Source organism: Phlebotomus papatasi, chromosome 2 (assembly GCF_024763615.1).
Source record: "Phlebotomus papatasi isolate M1 chromosome 2, Ppap_2.1, whole genome shotgun sequence".
In the NCBI taxonomy this organism is placed as follows: domain Eukaryota; kingdom Metazoa; phylum Arthropoda; class Insecta; order Diptera; family Psychodidae; genus Phlebotomus; species Phlebotomus papatasi.
This window is the reverse complement of record NC_077223.1, coordinates 14,808,547-14,823,975: the sequence shown is the minus strand read 5'-3', so window position 1 is coordinate 14,823,975 and position 15,429 is coordinate 14,808,547. Positions and strand designations below refer to the sequence as shown.

The window sequence follows — 15,429 nt, the reverse complement described above, 5'->3', positions numbered from 1 at the left end:
ACTTCTACCACTGTCCTACTTGTACCACTTTACCCTACAGCATCCAAAAGAAAACCCGCATAAGCAGGTCATTCCCAATTATTATAGATATTAGAACGGATTGTTGGTTTGTCCCTTACAATATTAATTCCTGGAGTAGGATATTTTTGATAAAAAAATCGTGAAATTATTATTTATTTATTTATTTTGATACCGGGCTTTTTTGCCATTTTGTACATTTTTCGGTTTACAAATTTATTATTCAGATTATATTGTATATGAGAAATATGTCCATTCAGACGCTTGTTTGCATCGGGCGGGACTCGAACTCACAACTGTGACAGTCGAGCCGGGGATCACACCGCCCAAGAGACGAACGCTCTTACCAATTGCACCACGGACCCCCTAAAAAAATCGTGAAATTAATTCGCTGAAAAAGTTACGATCCGGAAAGATTCAAAAGTCCGCTTAAAAGTAATGAAAGGTTACTTGGATTGCAGTTTCTTGAAAGGAAATTGCGCATAGGGGAGATTGGAGCAGTTGTACGCAGCTCATTTTACTGCTCGAGCTCAGAGAAAGAGAGAGCAATAAACAGTGGCGGCCAAAATAATAGAATCACTTAGAATAATAGAATCAACTTACATTTTTTTTAACTTTTGCATTTTTTCCCTTTTTTGCATTTTATTTTTTTAGAATATGGGTTGTTTTGGCGGCTAGATGTCTCTACTTTACACAGAATACGTCATAGTGAAATTCAGTACGGCCAAAAAAAATTGGAAAACTGCCATTTATGGTTTCTAAATATGGCTTTATTTAAACTTATTCGATTTATATACCACATTCTTTAATTTAAATAAAAGTGGTCCCAGAAGAATTTCGTTTCGACAGAATGTAGCAGGAAATAGACGGAGACACTTAACCTTTCTTGATTTTCACAATTTTTTCACGTTTCGAGGATGGATGTCATCTTCATCAGGTATCGAATATGGCAGGGAAAATTACGTACAGGTGGGAGTTGTTACACTGCACTTGGACTTTGATCACAACTTGATCCGTGATGTTCACCATTCGACTGACTGACACAGAACCAGTCGAATGGTGGAATAACAACTCCCACCTGTACGTGATTTTCTCTGTCATATTCGATACCTGATGAAGAGGACATCCATCCTCGAAACGTCGCCGGCATCTGATCATATGGTCGCCGAAGAAAAATTTTCTTGTCTCATCAAATACAGCACCGTGAGAATAGTGCCAAAAAATGTTTTTCCTTCTTGAAACACCCTAATAGGTATCCAAGGACAAAATATACGTCTTGGCTACCTCCAAAACATATTCGAAAATGACAAAAATTCTAGAAGTCGTTTTCGAAATAGGGTAATATGTGCCAAATTTCGGAATAGTAGCTTGCAAGCACCAAAGTCTTAAGTTTAAAAATGTTATACTTTTAATACAAATTGTTTTCTTTCTTACTTATTCTTAAGGAGTATTGCTTGGAATTGGAATCTTATAGACAGTTTATCGTCTTAATTTTTTCCAAAATAATTTTTATTGTACATTTTAAAAAGAATAAAAATATTGACATGGCTTTAGGTAATATTTCGAACACCTTCATTCTCATTCTCATAGCTCTTTGCCTCTCAGGAATACTTCCAAAAGTCTTTTACCCATCGTATCATTCATCGAAGTTATTTTTTTTTATTTTTTACATTGTATAATCTCTAGAGTATGCAAAAACTAAAAATTCATGGATATTTGAGAAAGAAAAGAAGTGACCGACATTATAAGCTGGCCGAAATAAGGTACACTTACCCTAAACCGAAAAGCATGATTTTGGTATGGTAGGAAGGGGTGGGCGAACAGAAAAAAAGATTTTCCTAGATAATGTTGACTTTTAGCGGGGGGTTGTCGAAGACCGGAAGTCGATATCTCTTACCGTTTGGCCTTTAGCCATGTCACAAGTTGAAAAAAGTGGATTATATAAATGATTACTCTTTGAGTTTGAGCAGTAAGAAAAAATTAAAAAAAATAACATTAAACTAAAAATAGTTCAGTTCAAAAATACTAAGATTTCACTCAAAGACTTTTTCAATCAGAAAAAACCCCTTTTCTGACTTCTGAAATATATTTTGTTGAATGGAAAAGCTTTAAAGAAAGCCCAAATAATTTAATTTGAATGAAAAATGGATTTTTGGCGAATTTTCTAAAGAAATGTTGTTCAAAAGCTCCTATTAAAAAATACATATATTTGGAAAACTGAGAAAAAGTTTATCAGCCAATTCGAATTAATTAAAACAAATCAAAATTGGATTAAAATAGTATTTATGCTGATTTTTTGCTCAAGTGAAGTCTAAAGTCTTTTGCGGTTTAAGAAATTTTATTTTGCAACATTATTTTCACATTTTAAAATCCGTTTTTTTTTTTGAAACCATAAACTGCAATAATTTGATTACTATTTCAATAAGTTTTGTAAGTAAAAAGTAATTTAAGTTAATTGATAAATGGCTCCGGCACACCTTTTAGATCAGAAAAATTCAATGAAATCAAAAATCACATCGCTTTCTTTCACAAAATTTTTGCGTAAATGTCTACTTCTCTCATTTGTATTCTTCTTCTTCTTCTTTTGAACATCGTAACTGAAATTAGTTCAATCCAATTTAAGTGTCTCAGAGTGAAATAGATATACGAAACGTTTTGAGAGAAAAAGAGATGTCAATTTTGATTTCATGAAAATTTACCGATATAAATTTGTTAAAAGACTTAAACGGATTTCAGATCAATTTTGAGTTATATTCTGACGAAAATAGAATAGTTTATAGACAAAAATTGAATACTTTACTGACCTAAATGTTTGTTACTCCTTTTGAAAAAAAATATTTTGTGGAAATTGTATTCAATAACATTTTAACAAATATCGTTGAAACTGTTAAATTGTTATCCTCATTTCACAGTGCGAATTTTCGTGAATTGCGCTATTCTAGTCTCGATCATAAAAAAATGGTATAGCAGCGTTACTATTCTGACTTGCTTAGCTTACTGCATTTCAAAAAAAATGTAGAATTAATTAAAAAAGTAGGTCATAACATCTAAAAGAGAGTGACCAAAAATTATTTTGTTATGGTGCTGGCACTCCTTTTTGATCAAGAAAATTTTATGAAATCGAAATTCACATCTTTTTCCTTCTCAAATTCTTTGTATAAGTCCGTCCTACTCTATAGTACTCTTCTTCTTCTTTTGAACATCACGCCAAATCCAATTTAGTTCAATCTAATTTTTAGTGTGAAAGAATGAGATAAACATTATGCAAAACGTATGAATAAAAGGGAAGTGAATTTTGATGTCATGATATTTCCTGATTATAAGATGTGCTGGAGCCATTAGAATTCAATTCAATTGAATTAAACTTTTATGGCTCCGGTACACCTTTTGGATCAGGAAAATTTCATGAAATCGAAATTCGAAACCCTTTCTTTCTCACATGTTTTGCATATGATTATTTTATTCTTTCGAATACCAAATTCAATTGAGCTAAATTGAATTTGGAGTGATGTTTAAGAGAAGAAGAAGAGTGCGAGAGAATGAGATAGACATATTCAAAAGATGTGAGAAAGAAAGGGATCCGGAGGCATTACTGATCATTTATTTTTGAATTAGTTCATTAAAATATAATTTGTATTTTATTGATAAAAGTGTTTTGAAAAAAAAGTTGTGCCGCTTGAAACTGCCCTATCTTCCCCTACATAAATTTAAAAGCGAATATATTCGACTTTCCTTAAAACACTTTTTATATTTTTGGTCTAAAGAACTTTTTAAAACAAAATTGTAAATCTTTCTAGATCGAAAGAATGTCAAATGATTTTTTTTAAAGTGCAACGGATTAATGTCAATCACTCTTTGACATAGTTTTATCACATTCTTGTGGTTTAATTAATCTTTTAGGGATGTGAGATCATGGTTGAAAATGAGATCAAGATCACACATTTCGATCAATTTGTAAATTGATCTACGATCGCATCAGCAAAATATTGTTCGACTTATATGAATTGTAGTGTCTACAATTAATTAATTGATTAAGACAGTTGTGCAATTATTCAATTAGTTAAAATTAAAACTATATAAAAATGGTTTTTCTTGGGACATATTGATGGGGCTGTACTAAGAAATTTGCCATCACAGTTTTCCCTGAGATCTCAAGTAATAGACACACATATATCCGTGTTGACTATGAAGAAGGTTTTTCGGTATCTCAATCAAGAAACAGGTTCTTTTTTTTTAAAGATTAGTAGTCTATTCTGAGTGGGTTCTTTAAGGAGGAATTGCTACTTATTTGCAGAGGAAAGCAAGCAGGCGAGTCAACGTTTCCTTGAGCAATGCATTGCAATCAAAACCAATTTGGAATCTCTGGCCAGGGAATTGGAACACATCATTTCGAGTCCCTTGCCCAGGGATCGCGACTCTTTGGAGTATGCCAAGCGTATTCATTCGGACTTTGAACTGAGACTGGCTCAGGAGGAGGTTCCTGTTAAGAGATTCCAAGAAACATTCCGCAATATTCCCCTTAAGACACCAGCGTTGAAGAAGAGTCTGGACAATCTCTTGGATCTCTGGACAGAAATTAATTCCCAGAGTAAACTCCATGGACAGCGACTGAAGTTGCTGGAGGAGGGTCTGATGGAATTGGAGATCAATGAGCAGGTTTATGAAGAAGTTGATGCGGATCTGTCCAATTTCACGGTGATACCCAATCGCTTGGAAGAACTCAGAGATGTCCTGCAGAGACTCCATAAGCTCAAATCCGTGGTGTCTGCACAGCAGTTCCACATTGACAAGATGAATACAGCTGTGGATCAATTGGGCAGAATGGGGGTACCGACAAAGGTTGTGGGTGATCTCAAACGCATACATTCCACTGTTGAACATTTCAATGTCAAATGGAACAATTTAGAACGAAAATTGGACACCAGGTAAGCCGATTAAAAATCACCTCAGCTAATTGATTTTACTCTAATCCCTTCCTGTGTTCTTTTTTTTCTACCAATATTTCATATTTCGCAGAATCCGTGAGTGTGAATCCGCTCAGAGCTTCATGACGAATCTGCGATCCAGCCAGGTGAAGGAGGAGACATGGATTGATGGTGCTACTGAGGAGCTTATGGCAATGCCACCACCAACATCTGCCCAGGAACTTGATGTAAGTAGAGTATTTGTTTGCATTGATCTCATTGGACATTTTGAGGCTATTCGCTCACTTTCTGGCAAAAAGTGACTCACCTTTAAAGCGCAAGACACACTTATGAGGAAGGTGAAATAGTGCAAAAGTGGGCAGAAGTCTTGATGCTCTTTATACATCGCATTTACATTGCGTGGAGAATAGGAAAAATATGGGATGGACTTGGGAGGGAAATTTTAAAAGGGGAAAATATTTGAAAACCCATTCAAATCGGAGGCGTAATTTAAGCCGTCAGGATGATTTTCTTTTAATTTTTTCACTTCCAAAAAAAATTCAGCACAAAAACAGGGTTAAATTTAACACTTGTATAAGCATGCGCTGAATTAAAGTTAGTAGAACGCTTGCTTCATATTGCAAGTGATTTGGATTCGCGTCCTCCTTAGGCCAACGGAAATTCGCTAGCATTAAAAGTGTTTTAGTGATTAAAGATTAAACAAAAATAAAAACACTTGTCTGGAAATAAGGCTTGCGAGAAGAACTATTCAAAGAATAAAACCCCCCTCTAACACTTATTTACTTAATGACTGAATTTTAAAGAGTTGTGGAACATCCAAATACTTAAAATATATATGAAAATGAGAAAAAAGTCAGGGCTTTATGACGAATCGCGAAAATGAACTGACATAACCCAGCTTAAAACGTAAGTACTTAATTAAGGACTTTCACTAAGGCCTTAATTAAGTACACTAAGAAGAAAACGGGGATGCGATTAACTTTTTTTCCTCATAACTTTAACACTTTTTAGGTGTAAAAATATATCAACATTTTTAATGTTAATTTTACACCTTTTTAAGGGTAAGATTAAGATTAACATGAAAAGGGTAACTTTAACCCCTAATACACCTAAAAACGGTAATATTTACACCGATTTCGGATTAATACTGCAGGGTAAAATAAACATTTCCGGAATGTTATTTTAACTTTTTCGGATTTCTCTCAGTGATAACGCACTTCTCCGTGTATATCAAAACTCTCGTTTGGGAATTCAAAGGTATTTCCAGAATGGGGTTGTTCACTGATCTTTTTGCTTTCTCAAGAGGATTGTATCTAATTTAAAAAAATCCCTATATCCTGTATATCTTAGAAATAGGCCCTCCAAAGTGGTTTAACTTTGACCTTCGAAAATTCAATATCGATTTTTTTCGGTCATAGGTTGTCCATGAACGAAATATTCAAATGGACAATCTCCAGAATATATCCGAAAATAAAATAAATAGCTGGAACTGTTTTCGAGATAAACCCAAAAACATGGTTTTGTAGTTAGATGGAGGGGAACAGGCGGGGGGAAAACGGGGAAGAAACATGTCAAGATAATATTTTTTTAGCCGGGGGGGGGGGTCACCGAAGATTGGAAGTTAATATCTCTTACCGTTTAAGCTCCAAAACAGTAATAAGCTGAAATAGAAGCTGATTATAGGGTACGGCTTTTAGACTTCGCATACACTCTGGCTTCGAACACTTCATATTTTTTTTAACATTCCGTAAATGAACCTGACTTAATTTTTCGGAAAATGTGTGACTTAAAAATCTATTAAAATATTCCATAAATAGGCCAAACTAATTAACCCTTTAAGGACGATTGGAACACCGGTCTCCCATAAAGAAAATAATTTTTCCTGGTACTCTAATCTCCTCTAGATCTATTCGCAAATTTCAAAGATTGATAGTCCAAAAAAAAACGTTTATGGATTTTACGCGTTTAGCTTATATAAATTAGCTTTTTTATAAATTACACATCAATACAAATATTCTTCTGCAGATATTTATTTTTTATCGAATGAGAAAAAAACTGCGTTAGTGCTAATACATTTTACATGAATACATCATGCTTTGTTTTTATAATCGTGAAATATCGATAGTCAATTAGCACTGTAATTTCAGGGGAATGTGGGTTGTTTTAACACCTTTTTTGTGCTGAAAAGATTGTTCCGCTCAACGCTTACAATTCCATACACGAAGAACATTATTATTAAATTCCAAGCAATTTTGTTGAATCTTCAAGGCAATACGCGTTCCCAAATGGCACTTTTGACCACTGTTAAATAACAATTGAAATTAATTATAGAGTGTCTTGTTGACTCTAGAACACTCAGCGGAAGGTTCTCTCTCTCTCTGTCGCTTTGGGTCTTGTGTGTCACTTTCGAGTGGCGCTCGCTGGGAAAATGGCAATTACCCAAAAGAATAAATGCGGTAAAAAGGTAGATTGTCGAGGGGTGATGTGCATGTAGAATAATCCGCGGCTATAAAGTAATCATGACATAAGTATTCCCGCGGTATTTTTGCTAATTAGACGTTGGCTTTTTCTACTAGGTACACCTTCTTAATTACTTTTTGCTGTGTAGACTCAACGGGAGTTCTTTCGGTTCTTCTTAGCTACTTCTTTAAGGGGTATTTATCTTGAGAAAAATCATGGGAAATCATATAATTTTGAAATAGGGTAAGGGTTCATAATTTTGAACAGTCTGCTTATAAGCATCGATGTTCCAAGTTTGAAGTGCGATATTTTCAATACTAATTTACTTTTTTTGTTACTCTTTTTTCAGAAGAGTTGTTTAGAAACTTGGCAAGCTATTTATCGTCTTATTTTTACTAAAATCAGTTTTAATACGTTTAAAAATGAATTGATATGTAGAGGTGAATTTGGCTCTTTGACAACTTGGTTATTAATTTGGACAACTTGGCTGTAAATATGGACAGCTAATCCACCTCAACAGGATGCCTATTGTTCTTCATTTCATGAACCAATCTTACCAAGTCCTCTTCCTGTTTATTTAAGGGAAACGTAGAATGTTACAAGAAGTCCGGAAACTTTCCATATCATTCATTAAAGTGAGTTGACTTTGGTACTCCAAGTACGTACAGATTCGCTCATTCCTTGGCCTTTCCAGGAGCCTTTCACGGCATTTCTCGCTACATCTCGTTCGTAGAGATGATGCTCTTTTGTTTCTCCAGGTATTTGTCCAACCTAATCATCACAAAAGCTAAAATTTCACGAAATTTCGTGAGAAAAACACCTGTCCAAAATAAGAAGTATCACCTCACTGGTAAATGTCTACAAAAATTTCCCATTTTTCACACGAAAAATCTCATTCACAAGGCAAATTTCAAATTAACGTGAATCAACACAATATTCAATGAATATTCAATAATATCACTCAAAAAAGCGAAGAAACGTTGTTAGTACTTCATCACAGCTAAATAAGACTGAAGTAAACACAAAGTTCTGTCATATTTCTCGTAAGCAATTGCTCACACTGAATTTTCAACAAAGCCATTTTAACTCAAATCATATTCAAAATTTAACGGATTTAGTGATAAAATCTTCCAAAAAGAACAAATATTTAGATATAATTCATTATTCATCAAATATTGGAATAAAAATCCATCATTTTAATCAATTTATTTTTAGTGTCCAATTTTATCCTTAAAATGTCCAGAATAAGAAACTGGACAAAATTATGAGCCTTTCCCCTAGATGTTATTTAAATTAGTCAAAAGGTATTTGGATTTTTAGTAAAATAAAACAAACTATTTGAAAAACAATAATTCCTTTGATTATAGATGGTCAAAAGATAAATACCCCTTTACTTATAGAGCTTACCTATTATCATTTCTTTAAAAAAAAAAGCTAGATAGGCAGCAGGGGAAGTGTGTTTGAGTGGGGCTTATTTTGAGAGTGAGAGTGTTTGGGGGCTATATGTATGTGAATTTGGGGAGCAGATATTCTTCTGAGTGTATTGTTGAATTTGCCCAAGTGTATTTGCGTGGGAATGAGACATTTGAGTGAGCGAATAACATTTCAGTACTCTGTCAACTTTCTTGCTACTTTATCGTGTCTTTTTACCTCCGTGAACGGTTTTTTAGCTCCTCACTTGGATAAATGGTTGAAAAAAAAATTTCAAAATATTGCTGCAAATTAAAAAAGATTCGATATGGTTTAGTGAAGATTTTTTCGGCCGAAAGAACCACTTCAAAGAAGAAAAAAACAATATTAAAGATTTTCCGGGTTTAATTGAGGCAGAGAGAGAGAGAGAGAGTTAGCAAAACCGTGAAATATTCTATAAAAAGACCCCTTTTTCGAGGAACAACGCAACTATCTCAATAGTTAATTCTTTCGTCATATATTTGCCCACTTTTTTTTCTTACTTCTAAGTAGTTTATCGTGTGTGTGACATCATTTCTTTTTTCCATCGCGATTACGCCACTCATCGTTAACATTCCAATATCCATAGCTATTCCGGCTAATTCAAGGGGTTATATCTCAATGGAGTATCTCTCTTTTTGGGGTATTGATTTCCCTCAATTTCTCCCAATTTAAATGACAATATTGTCTTCGTCATGAGAAAAGTCCAAGTCACGTGGATCATTCTCTCACAAATACGAAAATTTTCAGTCGGAAAATAGCCTTTGGATGTAGATGTAAAAGACAGAGAGAGAGAGATAGAAATTCACAATATATACGAGAATTTTCTGCGCTCGCAGAATTTTCCTCAGTAGTCTCTTGACAATCCATTGAACAATCCACCTTACAGTGGAAAAACCTCTCTCAAAAGAAAAGACCATTCATAATCTCTCATCCGTAAAAGTTTTACTGTGACTTAATTATCATATAAATTTCAAAATTAATTGTGGAACCTCCAAGAATACTCCAAAAAGGCGAATTTTAATTAATTTTTGAACTTCGTTTTGGTCTTTTTGCTCATATTTTTCCTTGAAAATCAATAGTGTGTTCCATATTGTGTGAAAATGTACGGCCAAGTCTGTTTTTAACTCACTCTCTCTCTCGTACTCACAACATTCAACTGTAAGAAAATGTTATCAGTATATTTCATACGCATCGCCAATTGGTGTGATAATAGTGAAGCGTGAAGTTCCCGGCCGGATTACATATATATTCGTGGAAAAAAATAATAATACTAGTCTAAAGAAATAATTTTCGACGAAGAAAAATTTAAAGCGATAAAAAATGACAAGGGGCATTTAAATCATCATTTTTTGAAGCTGTTTTAAGGGTGAATTACATTGATCGTCAAAATTCCTTAGAAACTTTGTTCATGTTTCTTAGACTGACTCATTTTTGCTGTTTTTGTAAAAATAAATACCAATTTAGGGACTCTGAGCAAAAACCTTAAATTTAGAAAATACGGTTTGTCCGTATTAAGGGTTTCATACCAGTGTTTAGCCCAGTTACCAAAGGTCCCGAATCCCGAAATCCTAAAAAGTAAACAATTTTGTTAGTTTCTCAAGAGCTAGTTGGTTACCCTTAATATCCAATTTTATCACATTAAAATGTAACTAAGAATTGTGATAAACCAGCTCAAATCTAGAAGGAAAAACGGTTTGACGGTAATACGGATGTCAGACCAGAAGTTTGGCCTAGTTTCCGAAGGTCCGAAATCCTAAATAACAAACAATTGTGCTAGTTTCTCAAGAGCAGTGAATCATTTGCCCTTAATATCCAATCATAACATTAAAAATTTAACTAAGAATTGTTGTAAAGAAGCTCAAATTTAGAAGGAAAAACGGTTTGACAGTAATACGGGCTTCAGACTGAATGTTCAGCCCAGTTACCGAAGGTTCTGAAATCATAAATAACAATTTTATTAGCTTTTCAAGATCTAGTGGATCATTTTGACCTTAATATCCAATCTCATCACTTTTAAATTTAACTAAAAATTGTGAGAAGCTCAAATTTAGAAAAAAAAGCGGTTTGACGGTAATACGAGTTTCAGACCGGAGATTTAGTGCAGTTTCATCATCAGATCACTTGCCCTTAATATCCAAAATTTAAGTATTCCCAAAAATATTTCCTGAAAAAAGTTAGGGAAGTCAAGCCATATACCTAAACCTAAGGCTTAAAGTCGTCTAAGCATTTAAAACGGGCTTCAGACCTAAGGTCTAGCCATACGGCTTAACTTCCCTTAACTTTTCAGGCAAGTCTTGGAGAAATTTTGACTTAACACTAGGTTAAGGGCAAGTAACCCATCCGATTTTGAGAAAGAAAAAACAATATTAAAATTGTTTTCTTATTTAGGGTATAGTTATTCAGGAACTGGGCAAAACTTCTAGTCTGAAATCTGAAACTGAAACCCATTTAACGGTCAATGTGATTCAATCCTTATTTTTGTAACATGTCAGAGGAAGATTGTATGATAAGTTTACTATCGGAATGTTTTCAAGATATCATTGTAGAAGCATTAAAAATGAAACAAATATAATCTAAGTGATAAAGCCACTTTTAGATAAAGAAACTCAATGAATGAGTTCATACTTGTATTTATATTTTAACAAAAAAAAAACTTGAATGTTAAACAAAGCAGAAATATCTATTTTTTTTATTTCTGTAACTTGAAAAATTAAAATTATCTGTTTCTTACCAATTTTAACCGGTTACTTGATATCTTTAAAAGTTCGGCCTCTAATTTTTAAAACTCTTAAACTCCTTTTTCTAAAGATCGGGTAGTTTAGGGTTTAAGAAGTTATACATATTTTTTGAAACGTTTGATTTATGATAAATTCATCTTCTTTTTTCTTAGAAGATGAGAGAAAGAGTTGCATGAGCTCTTAAAATAACTTGAGTTATTCGAATAATGTATTTACAGTAGAGCTTTATCCTTGAATGGTTGAGTTAAATGCCCCTTGTAATTCACTATGACGGAAAATCAATTTTCACTTATCGATGCAATTTAGGATATCTTGCAGACTCTCTCACATAGAAGTGAATAGTTCTAGGAAAAAAAAAGAAAGAAAAAGAACAAACGAATATGCCTGAAAAAGTGTTTTCCGCGTCTACAAACAAAGTGGAAATTGAGAAGCTGGGAGTGGCTGTCTCGCCGTCCACATTGAGGATCAAAAAGTTTAGAATTGTACCAGTAAGGATATCCTTGGCAGATGCTCTGGCACAGGAATTGGTGAATGAAAATGGTGAAATCTTGGATAGAATTACCGGAAGGAGATTGAGTTTGGGGGGCGCAATTGAAGGAGGGATTATTGATCCAAATATTCAGGAAATTGTTGATACAAAAGCAGATGTTAAGGTGACAATTGTAGAGGCGATTCAACGTGGCATTGTGGATGCCTTTGAGGGATTTTTCATAGATTTTGAGGGGAATGAGAAAATCCCATTTGTATTGGCTGGAAAGAAGTATTTTATACGGAAGCCAAGGACTTTTAAGGATTTACTTGAGGAAAGATGGATGGTGAGCAATACAGAAATATTATCACCGCTCCGGAAGCGCAAGTTGACATTGAAACAAGCCATGGAAGCCGGAGTATTGGATGGAAGTCACCTCAAGAGTATCTTAAAGGTGGATTCGGGTGATTATGTGACGCTGACTGTGGCTATAGACCTTGGAATTATTGAAATGAGCACAGGAAGATTCATTAATACAGTGTCAGGTGATATTCTGACCATTTCTCAAGCTATTGATTATGGATTTTTGGTGTCGGTTGAACACAAAAGTATCTTCAATGTACCCTTGTTTCGGCATCTTGAGACATTTTTATCACTCAGGGAGGCTATTGAGCGCCATATACTGGATCTTAGGCGAGACAGTGAATTTATGCTGAAATATCATGGAAAAGATATAAATTTAGTTGATTGCATTGACCTCGGATTGATTTTGCGGCGAGATCTAATGGAAATTCTCACGAGGAGGCTTAAAATATTGGCGGGAAAATCAATACTCAGCATGATTCGTGAGGAAATGCTCGACATTGACACTGGACTCGTCCGTGGAGGGCAAAATGAGGTCATTTCCTATGAACAAGCCATCAATGAGAACATTTTAACAGTTGATGGTGCAATTTTAATTCACAGTCTAATGAACTTGACCATTAAAACTGGGACCACAAGATTTGAAAAGGGTTTCAATGATCAAAAGAAGTCATTTGAAGTGCAAAAAGTGAAGAAAATCAATACAAAATGTCCTAAAAAGTCTACAAATGCAATGTATTCAAATACAAAAATTTTCATGGATAATGGAAAGGTTTATGGAAAGAAATTATTAGCAGAAAAATATGGAAAATCCAATGATTTATCTGTTATTCTGCAGAAAAATCCCAAAAGCACTCTCATGGCGAAAATTTCTAATTATCATTCAAAGACAGTCTCTCAGGAAGTTTCTGTCACATCCAGGACATTGACATTTTCAAAGGTTACGACAATGAAGTTCTCTTCAACGTCCAATCCGAGAAACTACAAAATCATGAGAAATTTCCTGAGTATCTACAATCAACCAAGTCCAAGAATTGCATTTGAGATGCTCACAGATGTTGATTGGACAATTATTGTAACATCCCTCGATCGTGCCCTTCAATTCAGACACATCATCTCCTCGGATAATTCCGTAGTTATTGATTCAAAACTCATCCTTACATTCTACAAAATTCTCAAGTTTTGGCATCCTGAACTAGTTGCCGAATCCACGAATGAGATTGTCGATGAACAGAAGGCGATTGAAACTGTTGAGAGTGTCCAAAGCTCTGAATTCAGTCATTTATCTGAGGTTTGTTTGACTATGATGGTGTTGCTTATTTTTTTGCTCAGATCTTGCCAGATTTTTAATGCACTTATTGAACGAACAACCTTGAATTTTATTCAAATTTCTTGCTAATTTTTTCTCACTCAATACTGTCGCCAATAGTTTTTGAGGCAAAAAAATGTTTTTTGCCTACGCACGAACCAATTCAAACGGATGTTAAAGGGGTATTCATTTGACTAGCAAAATTACATTTAAAAAATTAATTTTGTTTGAAGATATTCAAGATGTGCAGAAATCACCATTGTGCTTTCGGTGGCAGCCAGAATCCCGAACTCCAAAATCCTGAAAAGGTCAAAACACCTTTGCCTCCAACAAGAACGGGTGCACTAATGGGAATAGCTTTGACAATTTTAAGAATTCGGTTATTTGGTTTTCGGAATTTAACCCTTTCGGAATTTTGGTGATCGGAATTTTGAATTCCGGATTATGACCTATTCATAATTTTCCCCCATTCGGGATTTTAGCTTTCGAGATTTTAAACAAAACTGAACCTTATCATGATGTAATTTAGATCCATAAACCAATTTCGAATTTAAATTACATTATGGTAAGGCTCAATTCCATTAAAAAAGTAAACAGGAGAAAATGTCCAATTTCACAGCTGCCTTATTTTAAAGGTGCTCCACTTCTCCCTGTTCCGGATTTTGGCTACTCAAGATTTCGGCCCATTCGGAATTTTCGCTTTCGGAATTTTGGCCTTTTCATAGTTTTGGTTTTTCGAATTTTGAACCTTTCGGAATTTTGGGGTTCAGAATTTTGGCTTTCGGAATTTTTACTAGGACCTGTTTTTGTGATAACGTCGGAAGTTAATTCGAATCATTAATTGAGGAGCTCAGAGCAAAAAAAAAACGCTATTTTAATAGGGAAATGCATACGACATAGAGTTTTTTTTGCTCCGAGCGCCTCAATTGTTCGGACAATTGATCTATCCAAGCCTTTCACGGGTTAAAAATATCTTGGAGAGCAAACAATTTAAGCAAAAGAATACATTTTCAATATTTTTTTTTAAATTTTTCTTTGGGTATTTACTAAAATGGTTATAATTTTGCTAAAAATCTGCTTTTTGCCTTAATCTAGGCAAAACTATTTGTGTCACTTATTGGAAGCTATATGCGGCCATAATTCCGTTTCTACTGAGAATTTTGTTCTTCATTAAAGAGAATGTAAGACGCCTTTGAATGGTGTACAATCTTCAAGAACTAGTAAGGCCTTTAAATCTAAAATGGTCGTAAGACTAGGTTTAGCCCAATTCGCAAAGGTCTCAAAATCTTAAATATTGGTTTTTCAGAATCTAATGAATCATTTTTCTATATCCAATCCTAAGTCAAAATTTTGTAAAAAATTTTGACTGACAAGGAATTGGAGAACTTAACCCATAGGGATAGGGCCAAGGATAGGGCTAAGCGTGTATAATATCAGAGAATATAATGTCCGAAAAAATTAATATAAAAAATAGTTTTATTTTGCAACTTTAAATTGAGCTATTTGTAAAAGAAATACGGATTTTGCATGATTATTTTTACTACTTTTAATGGCTTTTTATTTTGTTTGTATTTAATTTTTATTTTTATGCACTGGACCATTTTTGACCATTTTGTATTTTGTGGTGCGCGCAAAGAAGTTGCTTAATAAAACACTCTGTTTCCTCGATAACGCCAAACTGAATGACCAAATTTA

The 15,429-nt window shown here is 34.1% G+C and overlaps 1 protein-coding gene across 11 annotated transcripts in view; it reads left to right on the top strand.

The window, feature by feature from the left end:
* LOC129802704 (dystonin) overlaps window positions 1-15,429 on the top strand; it is a 150,580-nt gene that overhangs the window by 41,724 nt on the left and 93,427 nt on the right. For 9 of the 11 annotated variants that reach the window (XM_055848731.1, XM_055848732.1, XM_055848729.1 and 6 more), the window contains 2 exons: window positions 4,313-4,943; window positions 5,035-5,170. In XM_055848731.1, the coding sequence (XP_055704706.1) occupies window positions 4,313-4,943; window positions 5,035-5,170 (767 nt within the window). Of the gene's footprint in view, window positions 1-4,312; window positions 4,944-5,034; window positions 5,171-9,008; window positions 13,717-15,429 lie in introns of those variants that run through there. The other 2 variants (XM_055848734.1, XM_055848733.1) reach the window with 2 other exon arrangements.